The sequence below is a fragment of the Triturus cristatus genome, chromosome 12 (assembly GCF_964204655.1).
Source record: "Triturus cristatus chromosome 12, aTriCri1.1, whole genome shotgun sequence".
Taxonomy (NCBI): domain Eukaryota; kingdom Metazoa; phylum Chordata; class Amphibia; order Caudata; family Salamandridae; genus Triturus; species Triturus cristatus.
In genome coordinates this window covers 602,706,299-602,728,117 of record NC_140595.1, presented here as the reverse complement: position 1 = coordinate 602,728,117, position 21,819 = coordinate 602,706,299, and the positions used below count along the sequence as shown (strand labels likewise).

Below are 21,819 nucleotides of genomic sequence, written 5' to 3'. Positions count from 1 at the left end.
CTTCTGGAATCTGTGGGGAGCCACACATTTCCTACCATATGCCATTTCCCTAAGTTTCCGATAAAAATGGTACCTAACTTCTGTAGATAGGGCTAGTGCGCGCAACAGGAACAGCCCCAAAATATAACGTGGATACAGCAGCATTTCCTGTTCCAAAAATGATCCGATTTAACTATAGATGTAGCGGGGCTGTTTTGGCTGGGGATCGACACCACCCAGGGAAACCTACCAAATGCAGACATTTCTGAAAACTAGAAACCCAGGGGAGTCCAGGGTGGTATGCCACACGTGGATCCCACAATGTTTTCTTACCAACAGTGCCTTGCAAACCTTAAAACTTTGCCTGAAATTGCATATATTTTACTTACATTTCTTTGATGTAACTTCCAGAATCAACAGGAATCCACAAAACTCATACAACCCATCGTTCTCCCACATGTCCCAATAAAATGCTACCTCACTTGTGTGTCTGGGCCTACTGCATGTGACAGGCAAGCGTCAAACACGGGTCTCGCACAGCGACTCTCGTTGACCCTGGTTTGATTTGTGCCTTTCGAAGGCATTAGGCCAGGTCACACAAGTGGGGTAGCATTTGTATCGGGAAAAGTGGGGGTATGCTACGTAGTAGTAATTTGGTTGATTCCTGAGGTTTCTGGAATTTTTTGTCAAAGAACTGCATGAAAAATGAGCAATTTAGTCAAGTTTGAGATTTGCACAGCATTGTGGGTAAAACAATGCTGTAGGAAACACGCAACACACCACCCTGGACTCCCTCGGATGTCTATTTTTCAGAAACGTCTGGGTTTGGTAGGATTCCTTGTGTGGCCGCCAAGCTTGGGTCCAAACACTGGTGCTGCACCTATTGGCAATTTCTCCACAATACGTTTTAGGGTCTTTTGAATCATGGACACTAGGTCCAGCCACACACGTGGGGGAACATTTTTATCAGGGCAAGTGGGGGGAAGGCAGGGTGGTAGGAATTTTAAAGATCCCTGAGGTTTAAGTAAGTTTACGTCACAGAAGTGCGCGCTAAATGTGCAATTTTAGTCAAAGTTTGAGATCTGCAGGGCATTGTGTATAAGAAAGTGTTATGGGATTCACACAAGGCTCACCGTCTTGGACTGCCCCAGGTGTTGCAGAAAGACTGTTGGGGGTCATATTAGAGATGGAGGCTAGGTCCAACATGTTGGCGGGTGAGCAGGCCACCCTCACACCAAATAGCAAAAAAAAACAAAAAAACCTGGTGTCTAGTGGGCTTTCTGCCCCGCCCCACTGAAACCGATTGGAGTTAAAGACCTCTTATCTGCCCCCTGGGGGGCAGAAAGACTGCTGTGGGTCATTTGAGGTGTGGGTCTAGGCCCAATGGTGAGAGGGCCACCCTGCCCATTTCTCCACAAAAACAAATCCCTGTTGTCTAATGGGATTTGTGTAGGGGGAACACAAAGTCTTTTGGGTCTGGGGGGGAGGGGGAACATTACCCCATTGCCTGGGGGGCCTCTTCCTCCCTTCAAATACACTTGCTGGTGGCGTAGTGGGCTTTCTGCCCCACGCTGGGGGAAGATTAGAGGAAAACACCTGTGAGGGCCGCCCCCACCCATTTTACCACCAAACCAATAGTGCCAAGTGGGCATTTTGGCTCCACCCAGGGAGGGGGGATGGGGGGGGGGGGGCAGAAGGATATTTAGGTGGAGGGAGAGGGGAAGCATTATCAAATTGCCAGGTGGGCCGCTCTCCCCTCCAAAAGCACTGCCTGGTGGCCTAGTGTGCTTTCTGCCCCCCCCCCAATCCAGGGGGTTTCCAGAAAACAGCTAATTTTATGAGACATGAGATGCATGCAATTGTCTCGGACCATCTCCTTCATTAACCCATCTTTGGCTAAGACGTCTCTCCAAAATCTTATATCCTCTTTTGTGTTTATTTGAACAACAAATGTGTTCTCTGGCTACTAAGAAAAATGAATTAACAACACCAACAGAAACTTGCACCTATGATACTCAAAGTACAGCATTTTTAAAAACATCTCGCAGCAAAGGTGTAAAATTCTGATAACGTTTGTTCAAAATTTAAAATGTGTATTTCAGTAACATGCACAACCGTTTTAGTTTAGTACATTGAGATTTTTTTTTTTTTAAGTGCTAGGTTTCACGCATGAATTTAGAAACGTTCCATTCTCCACCCCGCCACAACCACCCCCACCCCGGCCCCCCCAACAACCCTTACAACGTCAATAGTGAACTAGGAGCCAAGGAAGTTGTTATGTGCTCTCTTTGGGTGAACAACATTATAGCTTATCAAAACAAAAACAGAGAAGGTTTTTATACAGCACCCAACCTGAAGTCATGTATTTCGAGATCCTCATATGTGATAACAAGCATTGGCATAACCAATAGGTCTCGCCTTTGGGACCTTATAAGTGTTTAGTTATCCAGCACAATATCCTTGGTGCAACACCATCAAGTGTTGCATGGCTAAACACTTATAAGGTCCCAAAGGCGAGACCTATTGGCTATGCCAATGCTTGTTTTGAGTGAGTGGCTCGTGCAGGTAAGCCACTGTGAGGTAGAGATGCTGCGAGTGCTTTTACAGGAGCCCCTGTGACACTGCGCCCCTTCAAAATGTATCTTGGGTCTGGTGTAATACTTATAGCCCCTAGTCCCGTCTTCTCGCACCCAATGCATCCTTAAATGTCCCATGAACAGCCGGGGTTGACCCTCCTATTACCCCTGCCCTCCAGCGACACTTTACCTGTCACGGATGGTGGTGGTGGTGGATGTGGTGGTGGGGGACGTGGTTGTGGTGGACGTGGTGGTGGTGGTGGACATGGTGGACGTGGTGGTGGTGGACGTGGTGGTGGTGGTGGACGTGGTGGTGGATGAGGTGGTGGACGTGGTGGTGGTGGACGTGGTGGCGGTGGTGGATGTGGATGTGGTGGATGTGGATGTGGTGGTGGTGGATGTGGTGGTGGTGGACGTGGAGGTGGTGGTGGTGGACGTGGAGGTGGTGGTGGTGGAGGACGTGGTGGTGGTGGAGGACGTGGTGGTGGAGGACGTGGTGGTGGAGGACGTGGTGGACGACGTGGTGGTGGAGGACGTGGTGGTGGAGGACGTGGTGTTGGTGGACGTGGTGGTGGAGGTGGTGGACGTGGTGGTGGAGGTGGACATGGTGGACGTGGTGGACGTGGTGGTGATGGTGGACGTGGTGGTGATGGTGGACGTGGTGGAGGTGGACGTGGTGGTGGATGTGGTGGTGAAGGACGTGGTGGTGGTGGACGTGGTGGTGGACGTGGTGAATGTGGTGGTGGACGTGGTGGACATGGTGGTGGACGTGGTGGTGGACGACTATTGGGTAGGAGGGTGCTGGCAGAATGCATAAGGAAAGGAGGATCTCGAAGGCGGCCCATGGGAGAGCAAAAAGAGGCTGAATATTATCCAGGTTCTCAGTTCTAACATAGTATTGGTTTCTAAAGGCATTTGATTCTTGCTGAGAAAAAAAAACTTCATCGGCCCTTCAAACACTGATATTAATTTCTGTTTGCAGGCTCATATACTCATTCGTCCTAGTCAAGCGTGTCCGTGCACTATAAAATAAAATGCTTTAGATTTTGTATCGTATTACTGCTTCCAGGGAGCTATCAGAGGAGGAAAGGGTAACCTCCGCCATTTAGCGATATCTCTTTTAGCCAGCTGAAAATATAAGTTAATATAGTGCGGAAGAGCACAAAACAAAATAAAACATAAAAAATATACAGAGTCAATCGCAGCACAGGAGGGACAAAGACCGAAACGGCAGAAGGTGGTAGAGGTGCGGCATGCGGCAGTGCCATCAAATTGAAAGGCAACTGACACGGCCAGACAAACACAGCGTTTCCCTTGCGGGTCAAGGAGGGGCACCATCTGTTTTCAACATAATTACAAACAGATGGCGCCAAAGCTCGCTCCCGCAAGGGAAACGCCAAACATGCACGCGTTGCAATAGAAAGCAATGCAAAACGTGCACGTTTTTGGCCAAAATGCTGATCGATTCCAAAAGGTCCCCTCCTATGCAAAAAGGAGGAAAAGTGAAATAAAACAAATGCCAAGGATCACACAATTTACTTAAATAGAGAAGCTGGGATTAATCCCAAGTTTCTGGTATCACATTGTATAATTCAGACACTAGCTATAAATGCTTAATTTCCCCTACACTCACCTTACTGCCAATTCTCTCTCCCCACCCTCCCTCCCCTGTCCCCACAATCCCAATTGCCACCCTGCTGCCATCAATGCGGCCCTCGGTCACATCATACACCAACTTTTGTGGCGTCTGGGAAAAGGTGCGAGTACCCATGATCAAAGCCAATCTTGTTGTATGGCTTGACAGGTCTTGAAATTTCCTCACTGGGATACAAGGTTGTCTTCTGCGATTTGTTACTCCAATAACACTCAAGCAAATATATACCCTCTCTTTCTGTTAACAGAAATCTGTTCTCAATCTACATTTCATTCCACTCATACCTGGATGACCTTTGTGAACTAAAATCTACCACCCTTCCCCTTATAGAGCTTGGTACCACTAATACTTGGTTTTGAACAACACTTCTTCACAAATATTCAGCTCACTCAGCTCATTCATCACACCTAAATGTTTCTGCACTTCATCCAAATCACTTTTTCACGGCCATCTTGGCCAAAAAAACTGCATAATCAATCACACTCTTCATGACATTCTCTTTGTCAATTCGTTGCAACCATTCTTCTTCCTTCCATACTTTTTGTGCATCCTCAAATATGTTAGTAGCTATCAAATCATCATCCTTGTCCCTGGTTTCAGTTGGCTTCATGTCAATTTGCAACCTAGATAGACTATCAGCCAATACATTCCTGCAGCCTGGTATGTAGTACAGTTCGAAATTATAATCCTCCATTCGGAATTGCCACTTGGCTGTTCTATGTGTTGTTCTTCCACCTCTCTTAGATGTCAATAAATCCACAAGTGGCAATTTCCCCACACATATTGGTGGCAATGTTCCATTCCCCAATAACACACCAAAGTCTCCTGTGAATACTTATGTTCCGCACACTTCAATGGTCTTGATGCATAAGCTACTATTTCCCACAGCTATTAGTCATGTTCAGTTTTAAGGCGTGTATCAAACAATTTCAACACAGATGCATTAGTCATCTCTTTTTTCAATTCTTTAGATACATTTTTGCGACTTTAATCCCACACAAAATGTTCATTCTTTAGTAGTTTTCTCATGTGTGCGGTCTTGCTGAAAATTTGCATACATAGTGCACATAAAATTCAGCTAAACCGATGAAAGATTGTGTTGTTCCTTATCAGATGGGCTTTGAGCTCCTACTACTGCTTCCACCAAACTAGCCCAATAGTCAAACTCTTTTCTTTTAAAATTGAGTAACACTCTATAAAAAGTTAAATCATGTTCTTCTTCGCTTATGCCATATATCAAAATGACGTATTGAAAATACATTACATTCAATACATCCTTGAAAATATGGTGAATTACTCTCTGAAAAAAAGTAGATTTTTAAATTAATCCAAAAGGCACGAGCTTGTACCTAAAAGCACCCTCAGGAGTAATAAAACAGTGTTAGATATATTGATTCATTATGTAAAGCTATTTGGTGGTATGCCAATGATAAATGCAAGCTGCTGAATACTTCAGAAACACACAGCTTAGACCACCATTCATTAAAAGTGGGTTTAGAACAGTTGCCCATCTAAACCCACTTATTTAATTCCTGTGAATCTATACACAGTTTGGCAATAAACACTCTGAAAATTATATCTCCTATATGACTCCATCTATATGTAGTTTGTCCAATTCTTTCTTGAGATGATCACTCATTAAAACAGCACACTTCTGACTTTACAAACATTCGGACTGGCCCCATTCCTCAAAAACATTTTACGTGACAATCCCTTTAAGAGATGCAATTTCTCAAAGACAATTCCCAGAACTGATCTGTTTGTCTACCTCTGTATTCTCTGTAACTTCTCCACCATTATCCTTATCACCTCACACATTACCCTTATACTCTAACACTTGTTTGGAATGGTTTGGTTTCAATTTGATCATAAGATCGCACTGTTGTGACCAGCCCAATAGACAGGAACCTTTCCAGTGTATATAGACCTTTGAATAAATACATTTTCCTTAAAACTCTAGTGTTTCTACAAAATATTCTTAAACATCAACATTGTCATAACCATTTAACTTAAAATCTAGAGGATGTAATTTCTTGTTTTCAAAATTTCCATTTACTCATCACTTATAAATAAGTTTGTAGATCCCGAAACCGCCATGTCTGTCACTAACTTTCCATTTATTTTTATGTAAAAAAACAGGCCCTTTTTGTCTGCCAGTCCTACCTCAAAAACATCCAGAATGAACTCCTCTTTTAAATCGCTAACCTCCTTGACTACCTAGTTCCTTTCCAATCAGGAATTTTGCAAACTTTTTCATAATGACCTTTACCTCTGTATTTGCTTCAAATATGTCCTACTTAAGGACACAATTTGTCTGTTGCCACATGTCCACTAAACCAGCACCTAAATATACCTGTATTCTACTCCCTCCTGTTTCTTCATCCTGCCAGTGTTTTTGGCTTTTTAACTTTTGCCCATTATTCCCATGCTCTTCTGCTCTATGTGTCTGACCTCTTGAACTTTTCCAACATTAGACTTTACCACAAGTTCTTTAATATCCTCATCTATTGCTTCACATTGGTACACTATTTTTGTTTTGTTTGCCGTGGGTGCTATCTGATCTCTCTTCATATCATCTTGGAATAGTCCATAATTACAAGTGTCAACTAAAACTCTTAGGGGGGCGCTAGGTGGCGCACGACCAAGATAGCTGCATGCCCGAGAGGCTCTGGACACTTGGCTAATTGATTTGCCTTTTATCCTGGTTAAATGACCACAGCTTTCTACCACAAGATGGGAATAACCTACTGATGTCACCAGCTACCTATCGTCCTAAACTCAACTCCTGAGAGCACCTGCCGGCGCCGCTATCAGCTGAGGAAGCCCGCCGGGGACAGCGGTGAGACCCTGCAGCGATCCGCGGACGGCTGTGCTGGCTACGAGATAGCCGGGGCTTCACACGTGTGGCTGGGCTGCATTGCCTGTGAAGTTGCCGCCCCCCCGCCGCGGATGATCGCCAGCACTGCCGGCAACTCTACCTGATATACCCTTCTTCACGGCGGGGAAAACCAGTCTCTCAGCACCAAGACATGAAATCCTATACGGTGAGGCGGCCGGAGCTCGTACGCTCCCCCTGGCGCGTCGCCCTTATCCAATTGACTTGCCGCTCATCATGGCTGCTCCTGGACTCCTCGGCTACCTTGTGGTGCGCTGCGGCTACTGAAGTCCAGCTCCCCCCCCCACTCCGTGCATTTTCTGTGCCGCCTCCGCTGGAATTGTCCTGGGCATTTGCTGTGAGTGTGGGACACTTCCACTCGCGCTGCAGGGCGGCCTATCTGCCGTTATTGATGCATGCTGTATCATCCGGCGCCATTGTTTGTGGTTGGCGCCAGATACCTCCATTCTGGCAGGTCTGCAGGCCGCTCATGTTGCCGTCTTTGATGGGAGCTTGATAGGATCATTTGGTATTGGCTGGCTCTGCCACCATCCTAGCGCGGACCCTACAGATACCCCTGCCTGAGCCTCAGCATTTTGCCAACCTGTGCCCTATACCTCGGTGAGAGGAGCCTGGACTGGAACTACGCACGGGTCTGCACGAAGCTGGAACGCGCTATTCCCCCCCTATGTTTCTTCTGCGGAGTGCTGCTTGACCAACACACTGAGGTGGCTGTCTGTGCGCCGCTCTAGCTACACTGTACTCTGATTCCTCACCAGGGGCCGATCTACTGGTCCTTCACGGTTAAGCCTCTTTGCTCCTTCCAACCAACTGCCGCCATCATAACTGATCCTCTGCCTCTGCCACCTTGCACCGTGCTGCTGACCCTTTGCTTCTCTCTGTTTGGATCTAGCCTGGCATCCCTCTCCTTTATCACCACACCGCCGCTAACTCTACTGTAGAGGAGCAAGTCTGCCTCCCCCCTGTGCCAGGTCACTCTATCCGCCGCACAGTCAGCACGGGGAAACCCGAGGGTCACCAGACTAAACTTCCCTTCGATGCCAAGAAAACTGTCACACGTTCTTGCGCTGAGGATGCAGACCCGTCGGCTAACCCGTCCTCCTCTGCCCCTCCGCCAGCTCCGGAAGACGAGGTCAAATCCCTATTATTGGACATGCGACGCAGCCTGACCGACCTCTCCAATAAAATGGATTCAATGAACACGCGCATGGACTACATAGTCCTAAAGGTGGAGAAGCAAGATGAACGACTCAAAGAGGCAGAGAAGCATATCTCGGATACGGAGGACACCACCTCGCAGATGAACCGCCAAATGGCCCAGATGGATAAGCTCTTAAAGGTAATCGCGGCCAAGAACGAGGACTTGGAAGCTAGAAGCCGGTGCAACACCATCCGCATTACCGGAATTCCTGAGAGCATGAATACTGGCAGATTGGAGGACTTCCTCGAACGACTCCTACGCACCACCTTCGGAGCAGACGCCTTCTTCTCTCAGTTCATAGTGGAGCGGGCACATCGATCCCTCGGGCCACGCCCAGCTTTGGGAGCTACCCCGCGGCCGATAATTGCACGCCTCCTAAATTACAGAGATCGGGACACTGCGCTGAAGCTGGCCAGAGATCACCAGAACTTACAATTTGATGGCACCAGCTTCTCAATCTACCGCGATTTCACGAAGGCGGTGCAGGAGGCCCGCCGTAAGTTTCTTCCGGCTAAGCAAAAACTCTGCAAGCTCCAGATTGAATATGCTCTGCTATATCCAGCTCGTTTGAGAATCACCTACCGAGATAAACACCACTTCTTCACAAATGAACGCCAGGTGGACGACTTCCTTCGTACCGTCCAAAAGTACACCCAGACGAGAGAGTCTCCGGATCGCCTCTCCTAATCGCCATCATTGAGTGCTGACTGAACTTCACCGTTTTGTCTCTTTGGCCGTAAATAGACCCCTCTCTTCCTTTCCCATGATGAGCTTCTTAACCCAGTTGTAGTTTGGCCTCATATTTCTGAGGCATGCCCGACCTGCCGTCGTTCCGGCCCTACTGCTGGGAACTCTGGGGGGGCGATGTGAAGCCATATGCACTCTCACCGTAACTTGTTTGTTTTGGACTAAACCGCCCCACGCTCTTCTCTCAAATCATAGATAAGTGCTGATGCTGTATGCATAATGACTGTATCATCTCACTGTTGCATGTTATCACCTTAATATTGCTTATGTTGGTATGAACTGTTTCCCCACCTGATGCTGCCTTTTTTTCAAATGTGCCATTCGGATGTAGCTGGCGGTTGTTTGATCTTCGTAGTCTGCTTGCCAAGTACCCTCCCCCCCCTTGACCAACAGCATTGGGGGAGGCACTCGTTGCACACTGGCGTACCCCCACTTGGGAGATCCCCTTAGAACACTCTTTTTGCATAATGACTCTTTCCTTATTGCATTGTTGCAATGTGTTCGTTGTGTTGGGTGATGGTAGTACTGCCAGCACATTTGGGGTGCCGCTGTGGGTGGGGGGAGGGAGGGGGATTCTATTCATTGTTTGCATTCCTTTTTACACCAATTGACAATTGGTGTAATTAATTAATACCGACACCAAAATCCTTGCAAAAATTTTAGCTAATCGTCTCAGCCTATTAATGGTCAAGCTGGTGCTCCCCGACCAAGCTAGTTTCGTCCCTGGCCGGGTGACCTCACAGAACCCACGGCCCGCTCTTCTCCACTCTTCATACGATAGACCCAAAGATACCCCTAGACGCTGTATTCCTTGACGCCACAAAAGCGTTCAACTCGGTGAAATGGGACTACCTCTTTGTAATTTTACAAACCATGGGCTTCCCGCAGGGGTTTATATCCTGGGTTCGTCTTCTCGACACCAAGCCGGTAGCCAAGGTCCTTATTAATGGCCATTCCTCACCTCCCTTCCCAATATCTCGCGGGACCCGGCAGGGGTGCCCGCTGTCGCCGCTCCTGTTCGCCCTGGCGATCGAACCCCTTGCAGCTAAAGTCAGACAATACCATCAAGATAAGGCCCTTCGCCGCGCACTCTGACATATCCTGATTTCTCTGCATGCGGATGATATCATGTTATACGTCAGAGAACCCCAAACAAACCTCAATCCACTGCTGCGAGAATTTGTGAGATTTGGGGGTCTGTCTGGGATCCATATAAATTGGTCCAAACCCCAACTATTCCCCCTCACCTCCTCAGTTACAGAATTCGCTCCGGACTTCCCGATTGAGTGGTGCCCTGACGAGGTTAAATAAGTCGATATCTGGATATCCGCAAATCACGAGGAATTGATGCGCCTTAACTACGGCCGTGCCCTAGATGGGATACGGGACAATGTTACGTGTTGGATTGCTCTCCCGCTAACCACTGCAGGCCGCATATCCTTAATTAAAATGGTTATCCTTCCTAAACTCCTTTATTTATTCACGAACATACCCTATAACCCGGGTAGAGTTTTTTTTCCGATGCTCCGGACAGAACTCATTCGCCTCACTTGCGGTGGTAAACTGCCCAGAGTACAGTGGGACACCCTCACCCGCCCCTACGCACAAGGGGAGTTTGACATACCCAATTTCGATCTTTTTTTATATCTGCGCGCAGGCCCATTACGCGCATTTCTGGTTCCACCCCCCCAGATACATGCCTCAAGTGGCGGCCGAACAATGGCTATCAGATCCTATTCCATTAGACGGCGCTATCTTCGCTGCCGGCGCTGGCCGTGCGGATACTCAGTCCCCGATCACTACCACTGTTAGGGCGTGGCAACATATTGTTACAAGAACTCGGGCCCCTATGCTGTACTCGCCATTGCTTCCCTTGTCATACCACCCGAAAATACCAGTCCTACAGGAGGGAGTATTTAAGAAAACTCTAGCCAAACATCTCCTTCCTACCCCCGAGAGCCACCAGAAGTCGCTACGCTTCACCTTATATTGGCTGGAGATGCAGCACCTCATCTAGTTTCCTCCTTCTACCACTCTCTGTACACCACTCTGTAGAATTGGCACTAGCTATAACTGAGGAGCAGTGGACCTACTGCTGCGGGCAAACGGAGCACAGCACGTCCAGTAGCCGCCTTCGGATCCTTCACTATAATTATTTACACCGTACATATTATCAACCAGCTAAACTCTATCGCTTTCAGCTGCGTGATGATAAGTGCGATCGATGTGGGGCTACAGGGGCTGACTTCCTTCACTTGGCATGGGACTGCGCTGTTGTGCAGGAGTATTGGCTCCAGGTCTTGGAAGCCCTGGAACAGAAGACATTGCTACACCTCCCACATACTCCCCTTTTTGCTCTCCTTGGTTATACCGCAACCATAGCAGTGAAACACAGAAAATTCGTTTCATTCAGCCTCCTCCTCGCCAAACGGCGTATTGCTTGCCAATGGGGCCGGGGACGTGCACCTAAGTTTAAGGAATGGATCCAGAATATGGTATTCTGGAAGGACCAAATGTACACGTTTGTTGAACTGCTCCAACCTACCTCCCACCCTCGGGACAATTGGGGACCCCTCACAACATATCTGCTCACACACCCTGTTGCTGACTTTGATAACACATAGCCTGACACTGTGCCACCCACCTGAGCCCCTCAGACCCTTTACAGGTTGCTACGTGACCCTCTCCCCCCCCTTCTGAAACTGTCTTATGATTGAATGCTGCTACAATGTGTATTATTTGGATGTCTCTTATTATGTTGCCTATAATGCTTTAATGTATGGATCATTCGCTCACCGTGTTTTACTAGACCTCAGATCAACTTTGCTGGTTTACTGTACCGGTTTCATCTGTACACTTGCAATGATACCCTGCCTGTACTTTTGTCTGCCAGCTTTGTATTTTGAAAAAGTATAAATAAACTAATAAAAAAAAAAACTAAAACTCTTAGGTCTGGTACATAGTTGTCAATAGTCTCACCTGGTAACTGTCCACATACCAGGAATTTGTATATAGCCATCACTTAATTTACTAACTTCCCATAGTTGGCATTAAGTTTCTTTATGGTCAATTCTATATTAGCCAGGTCATTTTCTCCTTCTTGTTTATCTTATGACACTGGAGTCAGTAAATATTTGAGAACTCTCTTTTCATCCACCACAAACAGTGCTTGAGCAGGTCTAGCTTCTATTTGGTTCTCAGGGTGTTTGTAAAAACGCCGTAAGCGCACATTTTGCTTCCGTACTGGCAACCTTGTGCGATAGCATAAGGTCTATTAATAAAAATAGTTTTTTTGGGGGGGTGTAATGGGTAATCAAAATAGACTGTTTACAGAAGTCAATAGAAAACAATTGTGCAGTAAAATATTTATTTTCCCTTTAGCTCAGAAAATCATTGAATAAAACCAGAATTATTGTACATTTTAAAATGGATAAATCGGTCAATATCTGTACGCCGCACACCCATTAAACACGGTGCAGCTCTCATTCCAATTGTAGAAACAAGGCGGTCACGCCACAGATAATTAATGTGACATGAAGACATGCTAAGCACATCATGTTTTTTTAGGGCTCGCGCCCTGCGTTGCACTGCGCAGCAGGGCTCGCGCATGCGAGAGTCCTTTTGTCCGGGGTTCTGAAATGGACCCTGGAATTGTACACGCTTGTGCGTGTTTTTACTTTTGTGGCCTGCTATTGGCCTTTGTCTGCGTGTTCGTTTTTAAAATAGCACACAATAGGCCACAGGCGGGCACACTGCCCATGGCCTATTGGTGTCTATTACGCGCATTCCTGCCATATGGTTTCAATTATCGTGCCCAGACACGGGCGCAATAATTGAAACCATATGGCGCGCGCGCACCATTCGCGGCTTTGTTTTTTGATTGCTTCTGTCTACCAATTGCACTTCTTTCCATTCCCTGTTCATGCCCCCTACCACTTTTTCCGTGCCCGTTTTTCTTTACCCCCGCACCCCTGTGCACCCCTCTTGTCTTTCCCTTGTACCCCTTCCATTTTACCTCTCGCCTGTAATATATTTAATTTATTTACCTCCTTTTTATTTATTTCTTGAAACCCCTCCCTTTTAATCTGCCAAGTATCGGCGAATCTCCTTTTTGTCTCTCGGCTGTGTCTCCATCTCATTCCTAGTATATTCTTTTCCTCCACCTCTTCTTTCTCTCCTTGTGCACTCTCACCCCCTCCCCTCCTCTGCGCTGGTCGCAGGTTCGCTGCCCCTGTATACTTGCCGTAGGTGTGCTCCCCTCCCACACTCTCTCTCCCTCTAGCTGGGAGGTACTCCCCTCCGGCACATGAAGGAATCTCTGTCGCAGGGACAGCATCCCTACCTCTGTTACCGTGGCAACCCCCGGGAGTGCGGTGCCTGCGCCTCCTCCCGCCGAGGGTGAGTGTTGCGGAACCCTCATGGAGCTGCTGCCCGAGCCTGGGGCCCATCAGGGGGTCACCCCTCCCTCCTCCCGGAGCCATTCTCCTCCGGACAGCCCTTCTCCAGGCAGCCCATCCCTCCTGGCCGAAAACCCAGGGACCCCTCCTGGCAGCACTTCCCCTCCAGGCAGCCCGCCTCTGCCCACCGACCACGGCGACCCCTTGACCCCGCCGCGAAGTCCTTCCCCGCCGGAAGAAGACGGTGACCTCCCAGATGGGTAAGAGACAGGGACAGGTTCAGAGCAGGATAATGGGCTGAGAGGTGTGAAGAGCTCGCGACTATTAATAGCGCCTTCAGAAGGCGTGGAGCCCGCGCGATCTGCGACTGCTGAATACCTCTCACCCTTGCCTGCCTCCCTGTCATTAACATTCTTTATTATAATTTTGCAGCACTGCCTTCCATCTTTCCTGCTCGACTTCCTTTACTTACCTTTTTTCGCCCTCTCTCTCTTCGTTTATCTCCTGTGCATTACGCCTCCTATGTATTTTCTCGCACTTAACTCATCTTCCACCCTCCACTCTTTCTCAGCTGTCCTCCTTATTTCTCTCCATATTCCTTTCTCTTCTGTTTCACGTGTTCTCATTCTCCATCATGCTGGTTTTATCTCTCTCCTCTTTCTTCAATTCCCCACCCCTTCATTTATTCACCTTCCTTCCCCTTCTATTTCTCCTTTTCATTCTCCCCCCTCAGTTTCTCACCCATCCCCTTTTAATTTATCCTATTTGCCCAATATTTTTCTTTCTCATTTTCTCATCTTTCTCTCTTTATCTCTCCCTTCATCCCCCCACATTATTTCTCACACGTTCTCTTTACTCCCCACGCTCCCGTTTATCCTCGCCTCTCCTCACACCGGTTTTCTCCCCCACCACTATCTGTTTATCTCTATTGCTCTGGGTTATTCGTATCCCGCACACCTGCCTTTCTGCCTGTGCCCATCCCTTGCGCTTGTTCCCCTGACTTTTCTTGTTGGCTCCCACTCACTTTTTGTCACGCGGTGCCTTTTACTAATTGCCAATCATTTTTATGCATTGCTCACCGCTTGCTCTGATTTCTCGCTCTCTTACTCCCCATCCCATTCACGCGGCTTCTCTCCCCTCCCCTTCCTCTCTCACTTGGCCTGTCAAGCTCTCTCTTGCTTTCGTTCTCCCTTTCTGTTCACCATGGTGGTGCCCGCCTCTACCGCTTCCCACTGTGTTTAGAACAATTCTGGCTACAGGGAAGCGTGGCACCAAACTGACAAGTCTCTTGTCTCCTCTCTGGCCTCAGTCGGTGGTTTTTCTGCTGGTTTATGAACCTGTGCGTTTAGGAACTCTGCACATGGCCTGCACCTGCCTACTGCTTAAGTTTTATCGCCCCAGAGTGCATTCAGTAGTAATATCAGTAGAAGTAAGTCAGTCAGTCGGCTGGCCCCACGTGCCCCGTTGCCTCCCATGCGCCAGTCCTAACCAGGAGCTGCCCGAATGCTGAGCAGAGACCTGCGTGGTGTACTGCAGAGAGCATGCTGCCCTCAGCGGCTCTTCTGATTGGCCAGGATCACCCCTGCGCACGGTACAGCAACATCAGTTCTAATGTCGTCTATTCTCTGACTGAACACACCTTAGAGCAGCGGTTCTTAACCCGGCTCCGCAGCATCCACACAGGTAGACTGAAACTCTGTAGAAATGTAAATACAATTATCCGATTCATATTGTGTATGTATACATAAACAAGCATTTGCAATGCAATAGGTCTCGCATTAGCGAGATTTTGAGGCTATTGCACTTTGTAAATGACAATGCCTTTTATTTTGCAGGGACACACATATCAGCCTCCGTGCTCATCAAACTTAATGTCAGATGCTGATTAATTTAATTTCACCTCTTCGTAAAGACGATTGATGTAATTCACCGATGTAATAAATTAATAAATCAGACTACTCTCTCATCCTCTCTCCTTCTCTCAGCAGAGAAGGCTGTAACAATGGTTAAGAGCAGAAGGATATGTAGCATCCAGCAACCAAGTCAACTTGAAGCAAACAAAGGTGCAAGTGTGGACTATCCTGATCGTACAGCACACTCTTCTATATGGCTGCATCTCCCTCTCCTGAAGACCAATTGGAGTCGGCATTATAACGTGTGATAAGTAATACATAAATTTACTTCTTCAGTAAGAGGGAACCTTCTCAACTGACAGCAGTAAGATCCTCTACAATTGCTGAACTCCTTAGAGAATGTTCACTACAGTTCTTTTTGAATTAAACATCAAGAATAGATTATCTGCAATGCCACAGAAACCCTCACCCTTCTTTACAAAAGCAGCAAAGCATGAGGTCACATTGTAAAAGCAGATTTAGAACACTTTTTCATCTTACTTCCTAGTAACAATTTGAGATGTATTTCAAATCTGTTCAGAAAGTAAATAAAGCCAATTTGCTGTTTTTAAATAGCTATAGTTTAAGGGGAAAACAACAACATTTGGAATGTGTGGTTGAGAGTGAAACGGCAAAAGACAATGGCAATAATAAATATAACAAGCATTGGCAAAGCCAATAGGTCTCGCCTACGCAAACTGTTGGCTTTGTCAATGTTCTTTAGTCATTTGCACAGCTGCAGTGCAGCATGGCTGAAAGTTGGAAAAAGAAAAAAACACTATGATGCCGCCAGCACTGGCCGCATCACAGTTGGCTCTGTTGTAGCGTTTGTTTTTGTTATGGTGGGTGGGGGTGAGGGCAACATGCATAATGAGGATGCCAGTAGGAAGTAAGCAACGACAGCAAGAGGAGAGCAGGTAGGGAAAAGTAACTAGATTGGACAGCGGGAGAGGACAAGCAACAACGGAGGGTGGAAGGAGGCCAAGCAAAACTGGGATGGCTTGACGGGGCAAGCACAACAGGAAGGGCAGGCGGCAACATAAAACAATAAAGCGACATAATGGATAGCTGGTGGAGGCAAGCAACAACACAGACAGCGGATTTAGGCAAGCAACAACAGTGACTGCAGAAGGAGGGCGGGCAAGCAACAACACAGAGGGGGGCAAAGGTAAAAGGATAAGAGTGAGCGACATGGAGGCAAGGGAAAGAAGCACATTAACGAGACAACTTGGAAACACATGCCATCTTATGGAGTGCCTCAATCAAAAAACACAAGGAATGTTTTCTGAAAAATAAAGCTTTGGGTATGAAAATGAACAGAAATGCTTTGTATCTAAAGAGGCCTAATCCAAAAAATGCAATGTAAAAGATAGGAACATAAAGGCAGTCACTGTCGTTGCCCAAATCTGACAGTTTGTGTGAGTAAAACAGAATTTAATGCTTTCCCTTTGGTAGCAAAAGGAAGTCGTTTCAGGTTGAGAGTAGAAAACATAGTCAAATAAACAACTGAAAGAATCTGAATAGGTTTGTTTTTAATTGAAGTGGAAGGAGCTCAACAGGCGTGTGTTTTTAGGTGATTATTATTATTATGCTTTTGACGATTAGGCTTTTGGGACAGTGTTGGACATCCATTAGGGCAAGAAAATTAAGGGATTATCATAGTACGATGTCGGTTTTTTATAGCTTACTTTTGTAAGGATATAAAGCAAATGTTTTAATCACATAGGCGACCACCAGGACATGAAAGGAACCGTAGCAGTTTAAGTATCAAAAACGTGTGTGTGAGACTTCTTTCAAGCATTCACAGTGAAATATTGGAAGAAAAAAGGCAACATCCTTCCTTATCAGTAATTTAGCCTGCAAATTGCAGTGCTGTCCTCAGCATTGTTATGTGTATCGTTACAGGCAGAGTTGTCCACTTTGGAGCGGCGGAACCATGTTCAAGTCGCAGCGCCGGCCCAACATCCTGTGATTCTGGGCAAGATACTTAATCTGCCTGGCCCCAAAACATCAAATGGACCTCTCGCATAATATTTAAATGTAAGCATGTACGCCTTATACATAAAGGGGACTAATGGTAAAAAATTAAAGCATGAAGAGCATGAAGTCAATTGTCATTGCATGCACAAACTTAAGTGACTAAGCAATTGTCGTCGCATACACAAACCTCCCAAGCAACACCAAATTATTCGTACAATCACTTTAAGAAAAGGATGTTAAAAAGGTAAAGAAAGTGCATTGTCACTGTGAAGTAGGAGCCTCATCCTTAATGAACATAATCCAGTGTGCCCATGCGACTGTATGGCAAAGCAGGCATTCACAGTGTGCGTTTTCCGAGAAATAAGGCTTCTGTTGTGTCTATTGTTACAAATAGAGTTTGCGACTTTGTAGCAAGGGAACCATGTTCGAGTGCCGGTGCCACCTCAACATCCTGTGATTCTGGGCAAATCACTTAATCTGCCTGTGCATAAAACATCCATTTTACCTCTTGCATAACATTTAAATGTTAGGATGTACAACGTGTACATACAGAGGACTAATAGTGAGAAAATTAAACATAATGAACATAAAAATGAAGACATTTGTTGTCACGGCGTGTACAAATTTAAGCGTATGTGTGATTGAGAAAATAAATGCTTGGCCTTTCCAAAACGACACCAAAAGCTTGAAGGGCTGTTATTGGTACAGTAAAGTTGTCTGTGCTGTAACGCTGATTTAGAACACGTGTTGGAAACGCCTCACAGGAGTGAAAAATGCTACGAAAAGCATTAAAAACGAAAAGTAAATGTACAAATTCTCCAATAAAACATATATTGAAAACTAAAGAAATAAAATCGGGAGTGTAAAATACTAGGGCAATGTTGAAAAGAAAGATCAGACCAAGAAGGTTCTTGATGTTTTGTGGAGAGAAAGGGGCCTTTTTTGTATTCCTTCTTCAGTTGTAGGGCAACTGACACTGGCGATGTCCCTGCTCAGCAAGTACGTTATTATTAATACATAAAAAGCCTCTATCAGTGTTGTTTTTTGGGACATTTTAGTGTTGTGTTTGTATCAGTTGGCCAGAGAGGTTGGAGTGGCTTACAATCATATTTGTCTGGCCTTAGCAGATGTCAACATTTAAACTATGTCTGAATTAGAGAACTAATTTGAGCTTTTGTCTAACACCTAATGGGTCCACCTGGCCGTCCACCCAGACGTTTTTGCATGACAGATGGATCCACAGAGGGACACCACAGGACTTCCTAGGGCCTGCTCCGGGCACTGTTCTGAACTATTTCACTCGGAGGATGTTTACATTTCCAAAAATTGCCTCACTGTATACATCCGGAATCAGAGAAAGTGGAACGTAATTTCAGTTCTGGAATTACTGGATCCATTCCCAGTAAGCTACTCCTGTGCAAGTCATTATTTTCCGTCCTCTTAGTTATCTGTGTGTGTCTTTGTTTGTCATGTAGATTGACTTTAAAAAGTTGCTGCTTTTGCGTCTGCCACTCAGATGTTCCTTCAAGGCCTAGTTTCAGCATGTTTTATTAAAAGACTAAAAGTGTTGTTAGACTGAATAGGTCAATAAAAGATTTTGCAGTTTGTGCACACCTTCTTAGGTCACGATGCATCGCTGGAACATTAGTTTCAAACTAGTCAAAGAGAACAATAAAATATCCATAACACGCTTCTGGTTACAAACCATCAGTCTTTCAAACTCTGAAAAGTTGCCACAAAGTTCCTTAGTTGGTGCATCTGGACAGAAAGCAGCAAATATAGCTTAAATACTAAAAAACAATACCAATATAACACTATTTTAAGTCATGAGTTACCTCCAGACATAAACAGGGCAAAATAAGAGAGAAACAAGAACCTAGCAAAAAGGAGAAAAAAAACGAGCAAAGAAACAAAAGAAAAATGTTCACTTGCAAGGCCTGTGTGAAGAAAAAGAAACCAGTGAAGAAAACAAGCAAAGCTTTGTTAACCAGTTCACAAAGGCATGCAAAAGGTATTTTAAAGCCCTGTGAAATACTCTGGTAACGCCGAGATAAGATGCCAGATATTACCTAGCTGAAGTCAAAGGTTTTCATGAAGCAGAACGGGACAAAGGCATCTGGCCTCTGGATTATTTATTGTGCTGGGTGGGAGGGGTAACACAGAGGGAAGAAGAAAAACGATGGTGAGAGGGAGCAGGTGACAGAGCCAGCAACAAAACCTGCTCTCGATAGAGTGGCTCAACAAAAAGATAAAAATAGCGCACAAAACCACCATACAAACACAAAAGAGTAAGGGTACAAGTAATTGGGCTATGCTCTGTGGGAGGGAACAACCCACAAAAAGGAGGGACATAAAGAGAAGATTAAGCACTTGCAGACAAGGCTTTTTAAAGTGCACTCCAAAACACAAATGAAAAGGATTGGGCGGGCAGGAAGCCCACAAAGTATATAGAGCATGTCTCAAAGAGACAGCACAAGTGCTCTCTAGTCGAGACCTAATAAGGGCCTGTTAAAACAAGAAACAGTTCTTGAGAAGGGAAAAAGGCCTTTCAGTCATAATAGGAGACTGTGGGACACAATAAGTAATCACAGAAAACTGACAGAACCTTTTGTGAATTCTTGAAACAATGCTACATTCTAGAAACTCTCCTGTGTAATGAGAAAAATAAATATTATTCGGGGGGGGGCCTTCTCTCTAAGGATCTGAGATTGTAAGAATGTTGGTTGTTTTTGTCTTAAGACACCAACGCTCTTAAATGGTGACAGTAGCTCCTTCCATTCATAGGTGGGGCCACAGCTGTGAAGGAGATACCGTACTATGCAAACAGCTTCTGTAGCAAGTGGGATTTGCCACAAATAGGTCCCCACCCAATATCACTAATGATTTCTGTATTTGCATGATAGCATCCCTTCTAGGACCTACCAATATCACTAGAGACCAATTGGCATTACAGACCCAGCAGTGACAAGGCATACACTAATCATGATTAGAATAGCTCTTCACTGATTAAATCTTGGGCAGTGTCGTTGAGGGGCAATAGTTGGCCAAAATAAGCCCCCCCCCCGCCCCCCCCCCAAAAAAGGTTTGTTAGAGTGTTCCCCATATAGAGGGCCCCAGAAAATTCTTCCAGAAGGGAGGCGATTTGGTCCACACTGTACACGTCCACAGAGCTAAACTGCTTCTGCTATGTGTCCCTCTGAATTTCTGAGAGGAAATAGCAGGTAAGTGGGAGAACTGGCATGTTTAGTCAGCTGATTATAAAACAAGTGTATACTTTATACAATGTCTGATCCGTCTGGCTCCCTCACCTCATGGTCAAATTTGGAAACAAAATAGTAGGGCATGTTGCAAAAAAGTCCCTAAGAGCAAATGAAATGACAGGCGATGGGGATTACTGGTTCATCAAATGTTTTGAGATACCTTTACTCTCCCTTCCCCCTCCACAGCACCATTTATCCTCTATTGGTCCCATAGTGATGAACACCAAGATTGTTTATAGTGGGGCAGGACATAAAAGTGTACATTAAAAGGCACATGAAAGCAGAATCGCCAGGAAAAGGACACTAATGTCACTATAAAGTCCAAGGACAGGTAGTAAATCTAAGTGCTGTCTGAGGCAAGTTTTAATATCATTCTCCTACAATCATAACATATGACGCAACAGCTAAAAGGATTGGTACTATACAGGTTGCATAACATAAGAATGTTGAGTAGTCATTAAAATACATACGCCTTTTAGGAAGTTCTCTGAATCATCAATCATACTTTCAAAAAGTTGCAGAATCTGTTCTTTAATCATCCGGTAGCTAAAGTTTTGTATCAATGGATGCATCAAGTTCTTCTGGCAGATAATATCAGACAGTTCATTTGTTAGTACCTGGGAAGATAAAGTATGATATGAGTACACCTGAAAAAAAAAGTGAAAGACAGTTCGACACCAACACTCACCATCCCACAACAGGCCCATTGCTTGGGAAAATATGAATGCATCTCTTCTGCAAGAGAGAAGAGTGAAAATGAGATCAGAATGTTCAATTGCTGTCTTCTCTGCTTCTCTGCGGTCTTCTGGCTGACTTCATAATAGGATAATCACAATCAAAAGATGATATTGACAGGGTGAGGTTAAATCAATTATTTTGCTCAGGAAAATAGACCGAGAATAATGCCTCTTTAAATAAACTAGGGAACTAACACAATAGAAGGACCACCACCTTAAGTTTTGTTAAAACAGGCCGAATGCGGTCTGCAAATTTACTGTACCTAAATCATGATGATTCTTCTATACCTAGATTAAAAGATAATTAAGTTAGGAGAAAGCTAGCTAACGATGTTAATCTTGGTTGTATTTGACCTCTGGAAAAAATTATTTGTACAGTGTCAATTGTGAGAAACTATTTCATCTAAACTGGCTAACAGAAATATCAAAGATAAAAGGCATTCATCATGTCAAAATCCAAATCAATAAATGCCTTTTTTTTTCAAATTGCCTTTTACATG

General features: G+C 45.5%; 1 protein-coding gene across 5 annotated transcripts in view; it reads right to left on the bottom strand.

Annotated features, from left to right (window-relative positions):
* The window catches only part of TERF2 (telomeric repeat binding factor 2), a 454,983-nt gene that overhangs the window by 242,768 nt on the left and 190,396 nt on the right, over nt 1-21,819 (bottom strand). For all 5 annotated transcript variants that reach the window (XR_014972240.1, XR_014972241.1, XM_085638741.1 and 2 more), the window contains one exon: nt 21,053-21,199. Coding sequence is in view for 3 of the 5 variants with exons in the window: in XM_085638741.1 (XP_085494867.1) it covers nt 21,053-21,199 (147 nt within the window). In the remaining 2 variants the exon portion in view is untranslated. The remainder of the gene's footprint in view (nt 1-21,052; nt 21,200-21,819) is intronic.